A 20,038-nucleotide genomic window follows, 5' to 3' on the forward strand; every position below is an offset into this window, starting at 1 on the left:
ACGGCACCTCCGACATTGCAGCACTCCCTCAGTACTGGCACTGAAAGTGTCCTGGATTTTTGTGCTCAAGTCTCTGGATTGGGACGTGAACCTCTGATGCTTTGTCTCAGACCCCGAGAGCGCCACCCACTGGGCCACAGTGTGTGAGACAGGGAGGAGCCCGACACAAGAGACTGGCGGGATAAAGATACTGGGTGACAAAGTTACTGAAAAAATCACATATTATCCCACCTTTCTTAAATCTGATATATTTTTATTGGAATAAATAAGGGTGTCTCCATTAATGTGTTCTGGGTGAATAAAACACAACACTCGGAATGAGGGGCATTTCCCCGTGCCCAGGTAAATGATATAAAGGAGTATAGTGTGTTGAATTCAGTACTGTAGACCTGCCCCTTGTCTACAGTTTAAACAGCCTGGACTGCACCCGGCCTTTCATGCGTGTTGAACACGATCTGTGACGTATAGACCTTTGCAGGCAGATCTGTGCGTGGGCGCTTAACCTGTCAACAGGAAACCCACAGCGCGAATTTACACCGCGCTGCATTTTCCAGCCTGCTATTTTTAAACGCACCACCTAATTTGCACAAATGTCTATTTTCACATGTCTTTGGAGCCGGGCCCAGCACAGAGACACCTGAGCAAACAGTCAGTGCAAATCTCACAGCAACCGCCCCGTTAGCAGAGGATGAGCTTCGGAATTCCCTGTGTGCTGTTCCATCTTTTCCCAGGTTTGTCCTCTTCACTTCTCATTCATGGCGGAATTCCAGCGTAAGATGACTGAGGTAGTCAGCAAAGTAGAAGGTTGCTCCCCTACCTGTATTTTATACTATTAATGTCGTGTTGAAGGGCTGCATTATCTCAGGTTAGTCATGTTAATGACACCAAGTGTCAACCTTCTCCAATCTTTCCTCAGTGATGTTAAACCGAGGCCTCGTCTGCCCCTCTCAGGTGGATGTTAAAGATCCCACGGCCACTACTGGAAGAAGAGCGAGGGCAGGGGTGGGATGTGGGGGGCGGGGGAGAGGAGCTCTTCTCGGTGTCCTGGGGTCAATATTTATCCCTCAACCGACATCACTTATATACATGATCCGGTCATTATCACATTGCTGTTTGTGGGATCATGCTGTGTGCAATTTTGTCTGTGGTGTTTCCCACATTGCAATGTGACTACACTTCAAAGATGATTTCAATGGCTGTAAAGTATCTCTGTCTCTTCCTCGTGTTATTGCCTCAAGTTTAACCTCAGCATTTGACTCAATTATGTTTGCTGATCATTAATGACACGTTGGTCCATTTTACAGTTTACTGTTGTAGCCGTTTCCTCATATGAAACAGTATTTATTTCCAACATAAGAGACCCTTTTGTGATCAGTTAGTTCTCTCAGTTATTGTCTCTCAGGCAGTATCCCAGACTCCGGACTTTCAGACTGTCTCACATGGAAGTATCTTTACAGTGCATTGTCAGCCGGGTTGGTTAGCAGGAGGAGCGGTTGACTGGTATAAACAGCTGCACCGGGAACATTTAAAACTGGTTTACACCGTGACAAAACACGGCCGTCCAGCCGGAAGATTTTCCGGGGAAGTTAACGATGAATCGACTCTTTATTCTCTGATTATTCGGGATGTGCAGGCAAATGATTCGGGCTTCTATTGCTGTGCCGCTAAGGAATTTAGCGGGCAGCCCTTGATGTTCGGAAACGCCTCGAAATTGCTCATTACAGGTAAGGATTACGAGTTTTTGACTCATTTCATCTTAAATAAGCAGGAATTGATGTCGAATGGTGATCACATCTTAATTCCCACCTCGGCAGGGTCTCCAATCATGTTTCTCTTAACTCCACCGCCGGCTGAAATTTCCTCCATGCAAAGGGTCCCATTGATGTGTTTGGTAAGAGGCCTGTCTCCCAATTCCCTTCCCATCCGCTGGAATGTTTCCGGACGGGTTACCGAGGAAGAGACCGATTCCGGGACAATAGACCCGGACGGGACATACAGTATCAGGAGTCACATCAGCGTCTCGGCGGAAACTTGGAGCAGCGGCGTTGTCTGTACTTGTACTGTTCAAATCAACTCTACAGAGAATCTTATCAGTGAAAGTGTCTCATCTCAGAGAGGTAACTACTAACAGTGACCCTTTACTAATGTATTTAATGCTGATGTGAGGCTTAGTTGTTAGCAATATCACTTCGTAAGTTAAAATTCTCCCGATTTCTGTGTGTCTCTGTAAATTATCTCATCATTTCCCTCTCCCTCCTATGGCTCATTACTGCGGTGTTTAACTTTCTGAATTTTTAAGTCTAGCTGTATCGTTGGGACGTCCATGTATGGCGGGGAATTAAGCACCTTGACTGGTCGGAAATTAAAATTGTAAAATAAAACTTCAATTTCCAGTTAACCACTTTCTCCCTCCATGCCTATGTGTTGTTACCTATATTACATCGAATTTCCAGCACTCAAATAGACCATTCGGCCCACTGGTCTGTGCTGATGTTTATGCCCCACATATACCTGCTCTCATTCCCTCTTCACCTCATCCTATCAACAGATCCTTCCAATCTTTTCTCCTTCATGTGTTTATCCAGATTCCCCTTAAATGCATCTATGTTATTTACCTCCGCCAGTCCCTGTGGTAGCGAATTCAGCAATAGAGATTCCATGACATTGCTGTGTGTGTTCTATAGGCCACCGTCTATTGGGAAAGGTATAGAGGAACAAATCCGCAAGGAAACGAGAGAGGTGCAAATACTAGAGGGCAGAGGGGGGAAGAGTTTCTACAGTGTATTCAGGAGCATTTTCTCGATTAGTATGTTTCTAGTCCAACCAGGAAGGAGGCACTTGTGGATTTGGTTCTGGGGAATGATCTGGGACAAGTGCATTAAGTGTCAGTCGGGGAACATTTTGGAGGCAGTGATCATTATATCAATAAGGTGTAGTTTAGCTATGGAAAAGGGCAAGGAGCAATCCAGAGTGAAAATAATTAATTGGTGGAGGGCTAACTTCAACGGGGTGTGAATCAAAAGTAGGCAGGCAAAACTGTAATGGAACATTGGGCTGACTTCAAAGAGGAGATGGTTCGGGTCCGGTCTCGGTAGATTTGCATGAGGCAGTTAGGTAGGACAAACAAATGCAGAGCTCCTGGATAATGACAATGGTAGACATCAAATAGAAAGGGTGCATCGGACAGAAGAAAGGTGAAAATACAATTGAGAATCAGGTTGAACACAGGAAGTTCAGAGGACAGGTGATAAAGGAAATGAGAGAAGCAAAGAGAGAATATGAGAAGAGACTGGCAGCCAAAAAGGGTATCTGAAAGTCTTCTGTATATAAACAGTAAAAGAGTGGGAAAAGGAGGAGTGGGGCCGATTATGGCTCAAAAACAGATTCATGCATGGAAACAGAGGGCAAGGTTGAGATGCTAAGTGAATACTTTGTATCTGTCCTGACTAAGAAAGAAGATGCTGCCCCAAGTCATGGTGGAAGTGGAGGCAATTGAGACAATGTATTGGCTACAAAAAAGTGATAAAAAGGTGTTATTAGATAGGCTGGCTGGACTTAAAGTTGATAAATCTCCAGGACCGGATGAGATTTGCTTTATCTTTCCATGGGATGTGCTTGTCACTGGCAAGGACAGCATTTGTTGCCCATCCCTAATTATCCATGAGCTGAATGGCTTGTTCGGCCATTTCAGAGTGAAACACATCATTGTGGGTCTGGAGTCACATTTCGGCCAGACCAGGTAAGAACGGCAGATTTCCTTCCTCAGGACCTGAGTGAACCAAGTGGGGTTTTTACAACAATCGATGATAGTTTCATGGCAGCATTACTGAGACGAACTTTCAATTGCAGATTGTGATTCATTAATTGAATTTAAATTCCACCAGTTGCCATGGTGAGATTTGAACCCCTGTCCCTGGACACTAGCCTGGACGTCTCCAGTACCAATCCAGTGACATTACCTTTATGCCAACATCTCCTCCAAAATGCTTCCAAACATACTAAGGGAAGTAAAGTTGGAAATTGCGGAGGCACTGGCCATAATCTTCAGTCTGTGGGCAGGTATATACGAGTACAGATACACAAATCGCTGAAAGTATAGATTTATCATTATCTATCTATCCATCTATCTATCTATCTATCTATCTATCTATCTATCTATCTATCTATCTATCTTTGTCAATCTTTCTTTATTATGGCTCTTTCCATCCCTATCTCTATCTATATCACTCTCTCCATCTGTTTCTCTGTCATTCTCTATCTCTGTCTCATTCGCTCTATCTATCTTCAGCTGTGTAAATGCGTTCCACTTCTCTAACGATTTTCAGCAATTAAAAAAAAAATGGCTCTGAGGATGTGGGTGACCCTGGCAAGACTGGCATTTCCGCTGCAGCCCTATCTGCCCTGACTAGGCGGTGGCGGGATCTCCCTGAATCTTCTCCAAGAGCCAAAAGGCTTGGGCGGTTGGATTTCTTTTCAAATAAAGCTTTTTTCTTTTCTCTCCCTGCAGAGTCTCCGCTGCACACCTCCTGTGGTTTGATTTACGGGAGTTTGTCGTCGGCGGCGGCGCTTCTCCTTCTCGGGATGGTTGTGTTCACCGCAGGAAGAAGCTGCAGGAAGCGGCAGTCAGGTACCGATTGTCGGGAGGCGCTGCAACTCCGTGGCGCTCCCAATCCATCCATTTATTATTGTGTTATTTGCTCTTTACACGTTAGCGGACTGGTTCAATGTGAAATGTGGACATTTAGACTCAGTTTAAGTTCCTCTTTCTATCAGGCAACATGAACAGTGATGAGGAACTGCCGGATTCCAGACCACGTGCACAAGAAAAGGAGGGAAATATGAATGAAATTGCTACGATTACCTTTCACTGACTTTTTATCCAATTTTAAGATTCATAGTTATTGTCACTGAGTCTCGAAACTTCGTATAACAAGGGGGGCAGAACCTTAAAATTCGAGCCAGGCTGTTCAAGGGGTGATATCAGGAAGCACTTCTTCACACAAAGGGGAGTGGGAATCTGGAACTCTCTCTCCCAAAAAGCTGTTGAGGCTGGGGGTGGAGGGGGTGGGGGAGGGGGAGGAGGAAGGGGGTGGGGGTGGGGGATGGTCAATTGAAAATGTCAACATTGATATTGATAGCTTTTTTCGGGGAAGCGCATTAAGGGTTACACAATCAAGGTGGGTAGATGGAATTAAGATGCAGATCAGCCAAGATCTAATTGAATGGTGGAATAAGCTCGAGGGGCTGAATGGCCGCCTCCTGTACCTCTGATGATGGTGTGGATCATGTTAGTGGTTTCTGTTTTCTCTCATAGACTCTTTATGCTCGCCTGGCGTTTCCTGCTGATCCCGCACTCTGATTGGACGGGAAACCGAGCGCTCACAGTCAGCTTCCCGGATATGACGTGTGGTAGAATGTTTCCTCTGTTTCGACCTCATTTCGATTGCAGCCTGGAAGTGTGAACCCTTGCAAGAGATGTTTAGTTGCCGGTTTAATGCATTGAAACTATAATGAATTATCAGTCAGATGAGAGACTGAGCGATACAGGACCGATACATTCACCTATTGGAGGGTCTGAACGGCTGACAGAAGCAGCGCACTTCCGAAAACTGAAATTTAAACTTTCACTTCAGCCTGGACAGGTTTCTTCTTGCTTGTGTTAGTGTTTTATTTAGTTCATTGTGCATCTTTGTATCGCACGTGAATGGGTTATAATTCAAATGATATTTATAACCCATCAGTGTCCAAGTTACAAATACAATAAAAGAACTTTTGAATCCCAAGAGTGAGTTTGGGAATCCAGATGTGCTCAGTGCCTCGCTTCGGCCTATTTACACTACACCTCAATAAAGCAAATTCATGGGGTTTCAAAGTGGGACTATGTCGACTAGAATAAGACCAAAATTGCGAGTTTATAACTGTCAGGAAGGACTGAACGGACTGGGGGTCCTTTCTCGAGAAAAGAGAAGGCTGACGGGTGGCCTGATAGACGCCTTTAAAATTATGAAAGGATCTAATCGTGTGAACGTAGGGAAGATGTTTCCACTGGCAGGACTGGAACAGGGGGTCGTCAATATAAGATAGTCACTGATAAATCCAATGGGGAATTCAGGAGAAGCTTCTTAAACCAGAGAGTGGTGAGAATGTGGATCTCGCTCCCACAGGGAGTGGTTGAGCTGAATAGCAGAGATACATTTAAGGGGAAGCGGGATAAACACATGAGGGACAAAGGAATAGACGGATATACTAATAGGGTGAGATGAAGAGGTGGGGGAGGAGGTTCGTGCGGAGCAGAAACACTATCACGGAGCAGCTGGGCCGAATGGTCTGGTTTCTGTGCTGTAAATAATTTTGAACTTTGTAAAGAGAAGAGACTGGCAGTGACTGGAAGCGGTTTGCTGGCGATGCAACATTATTTGCATCAATAACACAATTTGCTCCTCACATAAGAAAGACAAGTTAAATGTAAAAGTAACATTCAGGCAATGTTTCACTGAGATGATGTTTTATATTTCAGTTGCACCTTCAATTTCATAAACATTACAAAGTTGAGCTTGAGATGGTTTATGAGTTTGTGACAAGACTGGTAACTCCATCCATCCTCCAGGTTTGCAGATCCCTTAATACCCTTTCCCAACAAAAGAGCAAACGGACACCAGCCTGAAAATCATTTTTGTGGGAGAGATTTCCAGACTTCCACTCCCCTTTCCTGACCACTCCTGAACGGCCTGGCTCTATTGTGAAGGTTCTTCCCCCTTGTTCTGGACTCTCCCCACCAGGGGAATTAACTTCTCTACACCTACCCTGTCAAATCATCTAAAATACCTCATCCCTTAATCTTCTTTACTCGATTGAATACAAGCATAGTCCTTGGAACGTGTCTTCATATTTCAACCCTTTCTGCCCCAATATCGTCCTGGTGAATTTAGATCCGCTTTATATAACCATGCAATACAATCTACATTCGCATTAACAAAAACAGGATTGTTAAGAGTTCATTCCATTCCTCATGAGATTTATTGGACAGTTTCTGGGAGATGGATGTCGATAGAGTCTTTGCCTGGAAATGTTTTTACTGCTCCTGAATCTCATCGTGTTGTATCTGCTGATTCTAGAGTAATCAGAACGGGAAGACTTAGACTGATCTGACTCTGATGGGTAAAGCACTGTAAGCACACATGGTGTAATACCCTGTCTGACTGAATATCTTATCGCAAAGTTGTGCAAAGCTGGGATTAAAAAATTAGCAATCAGAGATGGAAAAATACCAAACTCCATTTGGATCGCCTTCTACCATCGAGGTAGTCACATAAATACAACGATTCAACGGTTGCCATGGCAATGAATCTCTATTAATAAGGTAAACAGGTAAAATGGAAGTAAACACAATTTCCTGCACCTATCCTGAAATGAATAAACCTATCACATCCCTGATAGGGAAACTCGCCACTGACAGAATCTCTATCCAGGACTGATACTGTCTGTTCAACAGGAATTGAAGATTTCTTCAGATGACATTTAATTATCAGCTAATTATTGATCAATACAAACCTCTGGTGCATTGTTACAGTCGAAGAATAATTTATTTTATTTACATACAGGCGTTAGTCAAAAAACACATCCTGTCAGCGACTGGAGCTACAGGATCAGCAGAAAAGCCTCAGAGAAACTCAAACAGTGAAACGCCTGATATTTTTCTTAATGTTTTTTTTCACATTTGAATTACACTAACACAGTAAAATAGCCTTAACAACAATCAAAACACGTTATTTTACATTTAACAAAACAAGCCGGACAGTCTTTGTAAACCCTGGCCAGTGCACGGAGACAGTTTAGGTATTTGATAGGAGTTTCCTTGGCTCCATTCTTATTTCCGCAAGGCTCTGGGTTCTTTTGCAAATCCTGTCTCCTCCATAATTCACCGGATAGAAACCATCCTGCTTCTTATCTCCGACCCGCCTTCTTTTTTGATCTCTTTTCCAATGCAACAAACTCCAGGGAGGCGTAGGTTGGTCCACCCTGAGACTGGTAAATATATTACACATTAATATTCAAAGATAGTTCAAGACAGGTCAAACTATCCAGGTTTTTCTGTGAATCAACCGTGGACTTGGTCTTATTTCTAAAACTTCATAGCAATTCCAACGGCTAATGCATCAAAGCAATCCCCGATTGGGTGGGAAGAGGGAGGAAGACGGGAGGCGGGGGAAGGGAGACTAATCTCACTGTCGAGATAAACAGAATAAAAATAGCAGAAAGCTGGGAATCTAAAATAGAAACAGAAACTGCTGGAAATCCGCAGTAAAGTGTGACGGAGGCATTACACCGGGATGATTAACCCGCCCTTTCCATTATCAGATGGGGAGAGGGCTGTGGGATATGATCTGTTTCTAGATGGAGGGTTTCGACACATATGAAGATGCTCCAGACCGTTACCTGCTTTGTTAACCATGTGAAATATCCAGGATGAGACATGTGGCACTTTATGCCAAAAAAATCAACTTCCTGTATATTGTGCAAACAGTTTCACTGAGCTTACCTGTTTTGCACCCTGATGAGTTCGCCTCGCCTCTGTTTGTCGGATGTCATCTGTGTATTAATGATTAAGATATGCAGTGAAATATTATCCCAGTCCTGATGATCCATAATTAATTACAGAGACACAGTGCGCCAATGATCCGCCACTACACCAATGCCCTCAATGGTCCCCAATACACAATGGTCTCCAATAGACCACTGGTCCCCAATATGCCAACGGTCCTCATTACTTCAATGTTGCCTCATGACGTCAATGATACCCGAATTACGACAATGTTCCCCCATCACGCCAATGATCCCCCAATGCACCAATGATCCCATTATTTCAGTGTTCCACCAATATGTCAATGACCTCCCAATACGCCAATGGTCCTCACTATGTCAATGTTCCCCATACGCCAGTGATCCCTCAATCCGCCAATGCCCCCCAATAGATGGAATCGAATGACCTACCGCCAGTGTCCGGTTTCTATTGTCCATCCGATACATTATTGCCAGTTTTAATAATCAACAATTAGCCTTATATTGTGGGACTAACAGAGGGGAGAGCGGTTGAGAACATTTTGATGGCGGGAAATGTACTTAATTGATCCTTTAGCTTTCCCGCCTTTGATATTCAATCCACACCAACATTTGAATCCAACTCACCCGATCGTCGCTGATTCCTTTCGCCTCTTTGCGTTCTCTCTCTCAAGCTAAAACTGTATGCGGACAAAAACATCAAACAAGTGTTACTTCTTGTGAATGCTGGTTCACGTGCTAGAAATAGTAAGAGAATTGTGAAGTGGTCTTAGAATCAATCTCAAAAGAATGCAGAAAATATAAACATATACCATTGGATTGGGTGTTGGGTTTTAACTGGCTTTGACACAGTGTGAAATACAGTGAGACTGTTAATGATGAATTTTACAAATGGTTCAGTTACTCACTTTTCATTGTGGCCTCTCCTGACTCGTTCTTCTGAAACAATAAAGTGTAATTAGCATTTCAAACTGCGAGAAGGGAATCACATTGAACAAGCAATTCTTAAAATATACCGAAAAGGCATTAATTCCTCACCTGATCTGCCTCTTTTATGAATCCAAATGGAAATGAGGATCAAGAATAGAACCAGGATCACGGCTCCGGTTATGGCAGCGGGAACGGTCAGCTTGCACGGTTCTACAGAGACAAAACACTTAGAAACTGCTGCTCGGTTAAAAGGCATTCTTTTCTGGGATTCTCTGATGGGAAACTTGACCCAGTCAGAATCTCGCGGTGTGAAATAAAGAAAAAAAACCACCAATGGGACCGATATTCGGCGAGTGAAGCCACAGAATGGGATAAGTTTCATAAAGTTTGATAGTTGAGGTCATTTGACAGGCAGCACTGTCAGTATAATGTATAATGTACCACGATTCCAAAACATGAACACAAACTTTTATTTGAAAACTGAGTCATAGAATCATACAGCACAGGAGGAGACAATTCGGCCCATCGTGCCTATGCTCGCCATTTGAATGAGCTATCCAATTAATTCCAATACACCCCTAGCTCTTTCCCCCACAGTTCTGTTAATATTATTCCTGCAAGTATTTATCCAATTTCCTTTTGAAAGTTACTATCGAATCTGCTTCCACAGCCGTTACAGGCAGCGCGTTCCAGATCACAACAACTCACTGTGTGAAAAACATTCTCCTCATCTCCCTCTGGTTCTTTTGCCAGTGATCTTAGATCTGTGTCCCTCTGGTTAATGACCCTCCTGCCACTAGAAACAGTGTTTCCTTATTTACTCTAACAAAACCCTTCATGATTTTGAATACCTCTATGACATCTCCTCTTAACCTTCTCTGCTGTAATGAGAACAATCCCAGCTTCTCCAGTCTCTCCACATTAACTGAAGTCCCTCATCCCTGGGAGCATTCTAGTAAATCTCCTCTGTCTTAAGACTTTTGAAATCCTTGATAAAGTGTGATGCACAGAATTGAAGACAATCTTCCAGCTGGGGCCCGACCAGTGATATATAAAGTACAACATTCTCTTGTGCTCGATTCCTCTATTAACAAAGCCAAGGATCCAATATGTCATTTAACAGCCATTTCAACTTGTCCCTGTCAGCTTCAAGATTTCTGTCCATGCACCCATGTGCTTTATCAGTGTTAAACTCGAACAGTTTCTGACAAGCGAATTTCAGGAAGTCTCATAACTTGAGGTCAATGTTATTTCCCATTGCTGAAATCACAAAGCAAAGTTAAAATTACAACCAATTTGACGAGGAAACCGGGATATGATAAAGGAAACGGGTGGAAATGAGGGAGCATCTCATCCCAGCATTCGCTTCCATTTTACCAACAATTCCATCTCTTCACTGCTTTCTGCTCCTAAAACGGGTTCAGTGTAGAATTTAACTCAAATCCAATCCAAGATCCACTTTCTGAAAGGAAGCAGATGCAACAATAACTTTCAGAAGGGAATCGAATGATTGCTGGAAGGGGATAATTTTGCAGGGCTATGGGGAAAGGGTGGGACTAATAAGATAGCTCTTTGCGAGGTTCGGCATAAGTATGATGGGCCGAATGCGATCTCTCTGCTCTGTATCATTCTATCATTCCAAGTTGACACACAGAAATCTAAACTCAGCCCAGAAAGTATTTCCAAGAACAGATCTCCATCTGGGACAGAGAATGACCGTAACTTCTACCAACATATTTGAACAGACTGAACACACTATTTGTCCTGATATGTTTCTATATGAATGTTTGTCCCGTGCAGATGTTTGATTTACAGACTGCAGGCGCTTAGAAGCTAGTGAACTCCTTCAACTGACGCTAAAGCTGAATACAAGCCTTCATTGTACAAATCTCCAACTCACCTGACACTGCTTTGGAGATGGAAACGCTCTTTGTCCAGGATTTTCCCGGAGACCCCAGTTCAGCAATACAAGTACAGACACCGCCGCTTCTCCGGCTTTCCCCCGACACCATGACGTGACTTCTGATGCTGTAGGTCCCGTCCGGCTGCATTGTACCGGAATCGCTCCGTCCCTCGGTGAGCTGGCCGGAGATGTTCCAGAAAATAACAATCTGCTTGGAGGAAACGCCACTGACCAGACACACTAAGGGGACGGTTTCCCTCAAATGCAGCTCACCGGGCGGGACAAATACCAGCAGCGCCGTCTTGTCAGTGGAACTGTCTGGACACAGATTGGTACACAGTTAACGATTAATTTGCACCAAATGATAATGCTGTGCATGATCTGGATTCAATTTTCTCACTCTCTTACCTCCAACCAGTAGTGTGGGTCCATTCTGGAGCGGTGCATAGCCATCCCTATCAGCACAGTAGTAGGACCCGGAGTCATTCACCTGGACATTGCGGATTTCCAGTATCAATTCATACTTGCTGTTGCCTTTTTTAGAAGTAAATTTACAATCGGTCGCCTCACAGGGTGGGATATCGATTAGTCTCGGGGCTTCACCCACAAGCTGCTTGTACCAGAAATAGCTAGTCACTACTTCCACTTCGTAAGGTTGGTGACAGGTTAGTTCCACCGGCTGACCGACTTCAGCTGTCACTGTGAAGGGACTCTGAGACAGAAAGGGCCCGGATCCTGCAACTACAGAGATTATTGTAACATTACAGCTGATTATTGAGAGATGGAAAGAAGCCGCTTTGAAACACATCGCCTAGAATTGAAGAACAACCTCATTATTGCTTTTAGATCTTGTTGACTTGATTTAATCTCCAATTTTCATTTTCTTCGCTTTATAAGAGGAGCGGAAAGTAAACTAATATTATCAGGCCCAATCCCTTCACCGGATAACTCGGTCACATTTTCACCTCACTGAACACTGACTCTGACTGATTCCATTTAAGAATTCTCACTCACCGTAAATCCAGAGCACTTGGAATATAAGCAACAGAGAAAAATCTTCTCTGAACATCCTGAGGCCGGAGCCGGGGTGAGGTCTCCCCGTGCTCGCTCTCAACAGTTTGTTTGTGCAGGCGGAGTGGGCGCCGATTGACCTGAGCCCAGTCAAAGTGAGTTGCGCCTCTTCAGATGCGGTGGAAAATGTGACGAGCTATGGAAAGTATGACACCATTTTGGGTGCAGGGTCCTGGTGGATCTCACATCTCAGACATTTGACCCACTGTGGTCAGCGCCTGCGCGTCACATCGGCCAATTGGCAGAATGGCTATAAATAGCTTCACTAGATTGTCCTCCAGACAGGGTGGCAGAAAGCTAATGGTGTGAATTTCGGCATTTATCATTCTGCTGAATATTATTTTTGCAGTTAATGCTTAATTCATTCTCGGAGACCAGGCGGCGATGGCATCACCAGTTGCCCCTTGAGAAGCTGGTGGTGAGCTGCCGTCCAGAACCACTGCAGTGATCAAGGTATATCCACAGTGCTGTTAGGAAGGGAGTTCCAACATTTTGACCCAGCGACAGTGAAGGAACGGCGATATATTTCCAAGTCAGGATGGTGTGTGACTTGGAGGGGAACTTGAATGTGGTGGTGTTCCATTGCATCTGCTGCCCTTGTCCTTCTAGCTGGTGGAGGTCAAGGGTCTGGGAGGTGAAAGCCAGGAGTACAGAATGTAATCCAATATAGTGTATTCTCTCAAGAGGTTGTACAACATCCTTGAAATAGCTGTTTGCACCGAGACTGGAAACTGATGGATGAAGCTGTGTTACTGGTCTGTTATTACTCACAACACTGGAGAGACGGAGAGTTAACGTGGAATTCTAATGGGACAAACATGTTCATTCATTGCACTTTTCTAGAATCTGAATGAATGATTCTCTTTTAAATTCAGTCCGACCATTTGAACATTCCATGCATCTCCCTCCTTTCTGTTAAGTCTCATTATTAGGTTTCCACAGACTGCATCTATGGTAGAAAACATCAATGGGGCTTCACCGATATTAAATGTTCTGAATTCATTGTTTAATTCTATTTACTAATGGTTTGTGGATGGACTCGGAAAAGGCAGTTTCAAACACGGATGGTAATGTTACACAGTATATTTTAATCTCGGGGTGTTTGCAACTGTTCACTGCACAGTTATGACTTCTTTGCAATAGATGTTCAGCTCCTTTGATGTTACAGTACAACAACTGCTACAACAACAATAACAACTTATATTTATAAGAATCACATAGAATTTTACAGCACAGAAGCGGGCCTCACGGACCATCGCTGTTGGCTATGCTCCACACTAGCCTACTTCCACCGCCTCTTTATCTCACCCTATCAGCATATCCTTCTATTCCTTCCTCCCTCATGTGTTCATCCAGCTTCCCCTTCAATGTATCTCTGCTATTCCCCTCAACAACTCCATGTGAAAGCGAGTTCCACATTCTCCCCACTCTTTGGGTAAATCCTGTCGTCACCATTGGATTTATTAGTGTCTATCTTATATTGATGGCCCCTAGTTCTGGTCTCTCCTACAAGTGGAAACATTTTCTCTACGTCTACCCTCTTGAGCACTTTCAGAATTTTAAAGACCTCTATCAGGTCATCTCTCAGCTTTCTCTTTTCTAGAGAAAAGATCCACAGTCTTTTTAATCTTTCCTGACAATTGTAACCTTTTAGTTCTTGTATCATTCTCGTAAATATTGTCTTTTCCTTCTCCTGTGCCTCAATATCATTATTTATAATATGGGAGCCGGAACTGTGCTCAGTAAATCCAAGTGTGGTCTAAGCAAGGTTCTATATAAGAACATCACTTCTCTGCTTTTCAATGATATTCCTCCAGAAGTGAGCCCCAGGGCTTTGTTTGCACTTTTTACAGTAAAGATCACAAGCAATTACATCAAAGGGGGTTTGCTTTAGAATTGTTTACAGCGAGTGAATGAACCAGGCATTTGATCAGCAGCAACAACAGGCCAGCACCTGAGGCCTGTCTTTACCGGGTTTGTATTTAGACCCTGAGTCGAGGTCACACTCCACATTCCGCGGTTGGATGAGCGAGTTCACTGTAAAATAACCCTGACAGAATCGGGTCACAGCATCCAGCGGTGGTTGAGGCTGAGTCACTCCGCAGTTTTTCTTTTAACCGGAATGGGACCATTTTATTCCTCTGATTTGCATTGCGTCTACCTGACCGTTTCATTTGAAAGCGTTTTCTTTCAGGAAGAAAGAAGAATTTGATAGAAACAAACACTTCTTATCTTTCGATGAAAGCAAGAGTCTAGCAGCTAATTGTTATTCATTCTCGGAATATGGGCGTCAATTATTAGGCCAGCATTTTTTGCCCATCCCAAATTGCCCTTGGGAAGGTGGTGGTGAATTGCCTTCTTGATCTGCTGCAGTACTTGGGGTGTAGGTACATCAACAGTGCTGTTCGGGAGGGAGTTGCAGGATTTGGACCCAGTGACAGTGAAGGAACGGCGATGCAGTTCCAAGTCGTGATGGTGTGTGACTTGGAGGGGAACTTGCAGGTCGTGGTGTTTCTATGCACCCACTGCCCTTGTCCTTCCTGCTAGTGGAAGCCTGGGCGAGTTATTGCAGTGTTGCTTGTATGTGACAGGACACACTGCAGACCCAGTGCGCCGGTGATGGATGGAATGGATCTTTAGAGAATGATACTGAGGATCAGTTATTCCTATCCAAACACCGGGCATTGCAGCTAAACAGGGCGCCATGTCACATTAACGAGGGCACTAGAAATGAATAAACTCTCTTCGGTGTGCGGTTTAACACTGAGTGTTTGACCTTTGCAGGCAGTTGTGTGCGTGAGCGCCAGACCTGTAAAAACAGGAAAACCACAGAGAGCTTCTACCTCGGACATTATTTTCCAGCTCAATCGCAAGTTAGTAAGAAATTGGGCCAGCGATTTCCACCAGTCGCTGCACATTGCACATCTGTGCACTTTGCACATCTCGTCGAAGGCTGCCCCAGCAGAATGGGTCTTTGTGAGGTTCACAGCAAGCGCCGCGGTCACAGGCAATGCGCCTCTTTGCTGCCAGCACCCTCTCTGTTTCAAGGTACCTGAATCACTTCTTTGTCATTTAAGGTCAAACATTTCTGTAATAACATTTCAGACGTTCAGTAAGTTACAACAATGTCCGCTCAATTCAAAACCAGTTCTACTAGTAATTAATTCTGCTGGGCGCTTAAAATATCGATTAATGGAACTTGCACTTTGCCCCAGTTTCCATCCGGTATCATTCTTCTGAAGATGCCAAGGCTTGACATGGATTCCACAGGAGTCTTCCAGAGAATTTCAGAGAATTTACAGCACGAGTTTGATGCTCCGATTTTCTATCTGCATCAGGTTTCCCATCAGAGAATCCCAGGAAAGAGTGATTTTATTGAGCAGCAGTTGCTAAGTATTTGCATTCTGACCCTTCCGGTCGTCATAACCATCGCGGTGATCCTGGATCTACTCTTGATTCTCACTTCCATTTAGATTCAGAAAAGCTGCAGTTCAGGTGAGAATTAATGTTTCTCAGTTTCATTTTAATCATCGTTCCCAGTCTCACTGTATTTCACACTGTGTCAAAGCCAGTTAAACACTAGCACGCATTCCAGTGGTTTAGATCTTTTAATATTTATTCTAAAACCACTCCACAATTCTCATCTCAATATTTATGGCAGGCGACAAAGGATTTATGGTTTTGTCTGCATGCAGTTTCAGCTTGAAAGGAATGATTGGACCTTGAAAACCGAGAGCAGTGGGAGTCTACAATCATCATTTTAATTTGTATCCAATCCTCATTATCTCTGTAACGGGAAACATGGCGAATCCATCAGCCTCACTGGTATCTAATAACAGGATAAGTTAAGGTTTCGGGAGTAATGTCTTCAACAGAAACTGATTCACAGGGTAATCCCAGCAGTTAGTGTTTTTATTAGAGATATCTATACCTTGCAGATTTTTAAAATCTTTACTGGTAGTCACGATTCCCCAGTAGGGATCTTGCTTTTTATAATTTAGCCGAAAGAATTATCAAGGGAATGCAGAAATGAGATGACATTCCTGGATAATTGTGTAGAGAATTCCAAGTACGTTCCTAAATGGTTTCCATCACAAGTCGTTATTCAAAATTTAAGCAGTTGTTTATGTGAATATATCTTTGTGTTCATACATGTGCACGTATGTGTGTTTATTTGTGTATGTGTGTCTATGTCTCTGTACCTGTGTCTCTGTGACTTAACGAGACGCTGTCCCTGTCTGCAGCACTAAGCAGGGAGCATGACCCCTCTTACCACTAAACGTCTTTACCAATAATGCTCCAGACACACGAACAATCCTGGCTTGCCGCTAGGGTATTATAGAGCCGGATTCTATTCCCTGTCACCAACATCCTGGGTCCACAATCCGGAATTCTTCCCCTGGACACTGGAACCACTTACGCTGGCACATGATGTGGGACGACATCTCTGGATTGGTTGGACGTATATACCAATCAAACAGTCCTGTTGCCTGAGTTGGATATTTTGATTTGAGAAGGAATCGATAATGGGTTTTGTTTTGAGCTATTTTCTAATTTATATTCGTCTCCTGTTGGCTATAAGATTCGTGCTTTATGGTGAACCAGTAAACTGATACAAACATGATTTAAATATCTATATATTTCCTTGTCTTAATATATTTTCTAGGCTCAGAGCAGCCCACGTGACCAGACCTTTGCCACAGGCTTAGTTCTTGCTGCATTCAAACTGTCAGCAACACGAAGGCGGGAGAGAGACAAGAACTCAAGTGGTTTTCATCAGATTTACAAAGGAATCCACTGCCGGCTGAAACAGACATTTAACTTGCAAAGTAAAACAACGGAGACTCTCAGCACACACCTAAACTATCTTAAACTAAGGTGGTTTAGATGATTAAAAGATTCAATAGGGTGGAGAGAGAGAAACTACTTCCTTATATAAAAGCAAAATACGCAGATGCTGGAAATATGAAACACAAACATGAAATACTGGAAATACTCAGCAGGTCTGGCAGAATCTGTGGAGGTAGAAGCAGAGTTAATGTTTCAGGTCAGTGACCTGATGAAGGGATATGTTGGGGTGAGTTCAGAACAAGGGGGCAGAACCTTAAAATTAGAGACTGGCCGTTCAGAGGTGATGTCAGGAAGCACTTCTTCACACAAAGGGGAGTGGAAATCTGGAACTCTCTCCCCCAAAAAGCTGTTGAGGCTGGGGCTCAATTGGAAAATTCCAAATTGATATTAATAGATTATGGTTGGCTCAGGGATTAAAGGTTACAGAATCGCGGATGTTAAATGGAGTTAAGATACAGATCAGCCACAATCAAACTGAATACCGGAACTGCCCTGAGGGGCGATACTGATATATGATCAATACATGTCCAAAGATCTCACCTGCGAGTTGACCTGCAACTCACTCAGAGAAGAACCTGATTTGAGTAGATATTGCTGCTGGCCGCTAGGGGCGCTCTATCTCGAGTTTCCATTCAGTGTCTCTGAAACACAGGACCCTCCAGTCGCTTTACATAGAATTACATCGAATGTATGGCATAGAAACAGGCCATTCGGCCCAACAGCTTTACTGTGCCTTCCCTAAAGAGCGACGAACATTGACCTATCAATTTACCTGAGACTAATTAATGAAACAGGAGTGATTGATTTACCGTTTATTAAATGTGCTTAATTCTTGAAAGATTTTGTTGTGCCCGTTCTATCTCTAAAATGAATGCTCGTGGAACCGTGTTCTTTCCCAGAGTATAGTAGTGAGTTGCACTGCCATAGGATTTAAAAACACTGCACATCCCGGTGTCAGCAGTGGCTCAGTTACCACTTGAGTCAGAAGGTTGTGGGTTCCAGTCCCAGTCCAGATCTCAGGATGTCTCAAAATGCTTTACATCGCATGAAATACTTTGGAAGATTGCGCACAGCAAGCTCCCACAAACTGCAAAATTCGAATGACCAGATAATCTGCTTTAGTGATGTTGGTCGTGGAATTAACATCGATCGGGGCAACCCTGCTTTTCTTCAAAAGAGTGCATGAGTTATTTTACGTCTGAGAGGGTTCGGATTGACGTCTCATCCTGAAGCCGACATCTCCAACAGTGCGGCACGCCCTCAGTACTGCACTGGGAGTGTCAGTCTATATTTGTGCGCAAGCCGCCTGAGTGGGAATAGAATCCACAATCCTCTGACTCAGAGCTGAGCAGAGGAGGTTGTTATATTCTCTAAATGCTGAAATGAACACTCTCCGAACAGAATTGTCAACCACAAGGCCAAATACGGAGGAAAAATCCTCCACTGAACCAACCGATTCCTTGCGATTCCTGGGACGACGTGAACACCTTAGATAATACCTAGGAATTAAATCCAATCCACAATAAAATTGTACAGACGGTATCTATACATGTATGTTTCAACATAACACACACCTTGCGGAATAGAGTTGCACCTACTTATGCTGTTCCAGAATAAAATGAATTCCAGTGCTGACACATTATAATACAAAGACATTTACTCGCATTAAATTGCATCTGGGATTGGTTTCACCATTTCACCTGTCTGTACATCTCATCCTGAGTCTGCTTCTATTATGCCGACTATTTATTGCATTGTCAAATTTCGCATCATTCGTAAACAGCGAAATTGTGCTCGCTCCAGCAAAGTCATATATATATATTCCTAATCCGATGCACTGGAGGGCCCCACTGCATACTTCCCTGCAGTCAGAAAAACATCTGTTCATCACTACTCTCTGCCTCTTATCCCTCAGCTAATTTCCGTGCCCAGGTTACCAGCGTGCCTTTAATACCATGTGCTTCTATTTGCTGAATAATTATGTTATGAGGCACTTTCTCAAATATATAATATATATGCATTAAATTCATATATTATAAATGAATTGGATAGTTACCTGGAATGAAAAATTTGCAGGTCTCTGAGGAAAGGGGAGTGGGTTCAGTTTACACAGATCCATCACTGACACGATGGGCCGAATTCCGTCCTTCTGTGCTGTAACCATTCTATTACCCTATAACATCCAAAGCACTGCCTTCATCAAACATTTTTGTCGCTCATTCAGAAGCACAATGGGCTGGATTTTATCAAATGACATGAAGTTCCAAGACCAGGGTCATTTGCGGGTCACGCAGCCGCGGGGGTGGGTGGCGGGGCCTCCGTGGCGATCTTCCCCAAAAGAAGGTCTGGCTGGAGGTGGCCGAGGAAGTCAGCAGCCACGGGGTGGTCAGCCAAATATGGGTGCCGCGCTGGAAGCGCTTCAATGACCCAGTGAGGCCTGGCAAGGTAAGGCGGCACAGTGGCGCAGTGGTTAGCACCGCAGCCTCACAGCTCCAGGGACCCGGGTTCGATTCTGGGTACTGCCTGTGCGGAGTTTGCAAGTTCTCCCTGTGTCTGCGTGGGTTTCCTCCGGGTGCTCCGGTTTCCTCCCACATGCCAAAGACTTGCAGGTTGATAGGTTAATTGGCCATTATAAATTGCCCCTAGTATAGGTAGGTGGTAGGGAAATATATAGGGACAGGTGGGGATGTGATAGGAATATGGGATTAGTGTAGGATTAGTATA

At 43.8% G+C, this 20,038-nt stretch overlaps 2 protein-coding genes and 1 long non-coding RNA gene across 7 annotated transcripts; 2 read left to right on the forward strand and 1 right to left on the reverse strand.

Moving 5' to 3' along the window:
• Window positions 1-537: 537 nt before the first annotated feature.
• LOC137356743 (M1-specific T cell receptor beta chain-like) lies at window positions 538-5,783 on the forward strand. 4 transcript variants are annotated; one of them, XM_068022476.1, is made up of 6 exons: window positions 538-731; window positions 1,458-1,724; window positions 1,815-2,117; window positions 4,508-4,627; window positions 4,774-4,830; window positions 5,313-5,783. In XM_068022476.1, the coding sequence occupies exons 1-6, from the start codon at window positions 689-691 to the stop codon at window positions 5,357-5,359; spliced, it is 837 nt and encodes a 278-aa protein (XP_067878577.1). In that variant the 5' UTR covers window positions 538-688; the 3' UTR covers window positions 5,360-5,783. The 4 variants fall into 4 exon arrangements, with proteins under 4 accessions (XP_067878577.1, XP_067878575.1, XP_067878578.1 ...); XM_068022474.1 differs by having other exon boundaries at window positions 541-731; window positions 1,389-1,724; XM_068022477.1 differs by lacking the exon at window positions 4,774-4,830 and having other exon boundaries at window positions 542-731; window positions 1,389-1,724; window positions 5,315-5,783.
• Window positions 5,784-6,531: 748 nt separating this feature from the next.
• LOC137356873 (uncharacterized) lies at window positions 6,532-15,169 on the reverse strand. The gene is made up of 10 exons (XM_068022712.1): window positions 14,990-15,169; window positions 13,484-13,642; window positions 12,407-12,599; window positions 11,801-12,133; window positions 11,390-11,710; window positions 9,598-9,699; window positions 9,468-9,498; window positions 9,187-9,239; window positions 8,540-8,589; window positions 6,532-8,025 (listed from the first exon to the last, which is right to left on the reverse strand). The coding sequence occupies exons 1-10, from the start codon at window positions 15,167-15,169 to the stop codon at window positions 7,945-7,947; spliced, it is 1,503 nt and encodes a 500-aa protein (XP_067878813.1). The 3' UTR covers window positions 6,532-7,944.
• A 90-nt stretch (window positions 15,170-15,259) lies between these two features.
• Window positions 15,260-18,152, forward strand: LOC137356980 (uncharacterized). 2 transcript variants are annotated; one of them, XR_010971122.1, is made up of 3 exons: window positions 15,260-15,511; window positions 15,679-15,958; window positions 17,130-18,152. It is a non-coding gene; the product is annotated as an uncharacterized lncRNA (long non-coding RNA). The 2 variants fall into 2 exon arrangements; XR_010971121.1 differs by having other exon boundaries at window positions 15,260-15,958.
• The last annotated feature ends 1,886 nt before the right edge of the window (window positions 18,153-20,038 follow it).

The sequence above is a fragment of the Heterodontus francisci genome, chromosome 46 (genome assembly GCF_036365525.1).
Source record: "Heterodontus francisci isolate sHetFra1 chromosome 46, sHetFra1.hap1, whole genome shotgun sequence".
Lineage (NCBI taxonomy): Eukaryota > Metazoa > Chordata > Chondrichthyes > Heterodontiformes > Heterodontidae > Heterodontus > Heterodontus francisci.

What these genes read in the sequence shown, in the direction of transcription:
- LOC137356743 (XM_068022474.1), top strand. Translation starts at nt 689, where the DNA reads ATGAGCTTCGGAATTCCCTGTGTGCTGTTCCATCTTTTCCCAG. An exon ending in GCTGTTCCATCTTTTCCCAG is followed by an intron (nt 732 to 1,388) that starts GTTTGTCCTCTT and finishes TAGTTCTCTCAG; the next exon opens with TTATTGTCTCTCAGGCAGTA. An exon ending in AAGTGTCTCATCTCAGAGAG is followed by an intron (nt 2,118 to 4,507) that starts GTAACTACTAAC and finishes CTCTCCCTGCAG; the next exon opens with AGTCTCCGCTGCACACCTCC.
- LOC137356873 (XM_068022712.1), bottom strand. Translation starts at nt 15,169, where the DNA reads ATGGCGCCCTGTTTAGCTGCAATGCCCGGTGTTTGGATAGGAATAACT. An exon ending in TAGCAGGAAGGACAAGGGCA is followed by an intron (nt 13,643 to 14,989) that starts GTGGGTGCATAG and finishes TTGTTGTTGTAG; the next exon opens with CAGTTGTTGTACTGTAACAT. An exon ending in TCATAAAAGAGGCAGATCAG is followed by an intron (nt 9,499 to 9,597) that starts GTGAGGAATTAA and finishes TTATTGTTTCAG; the next exon opens with AAGAACGAGTCAGGAGAGGC.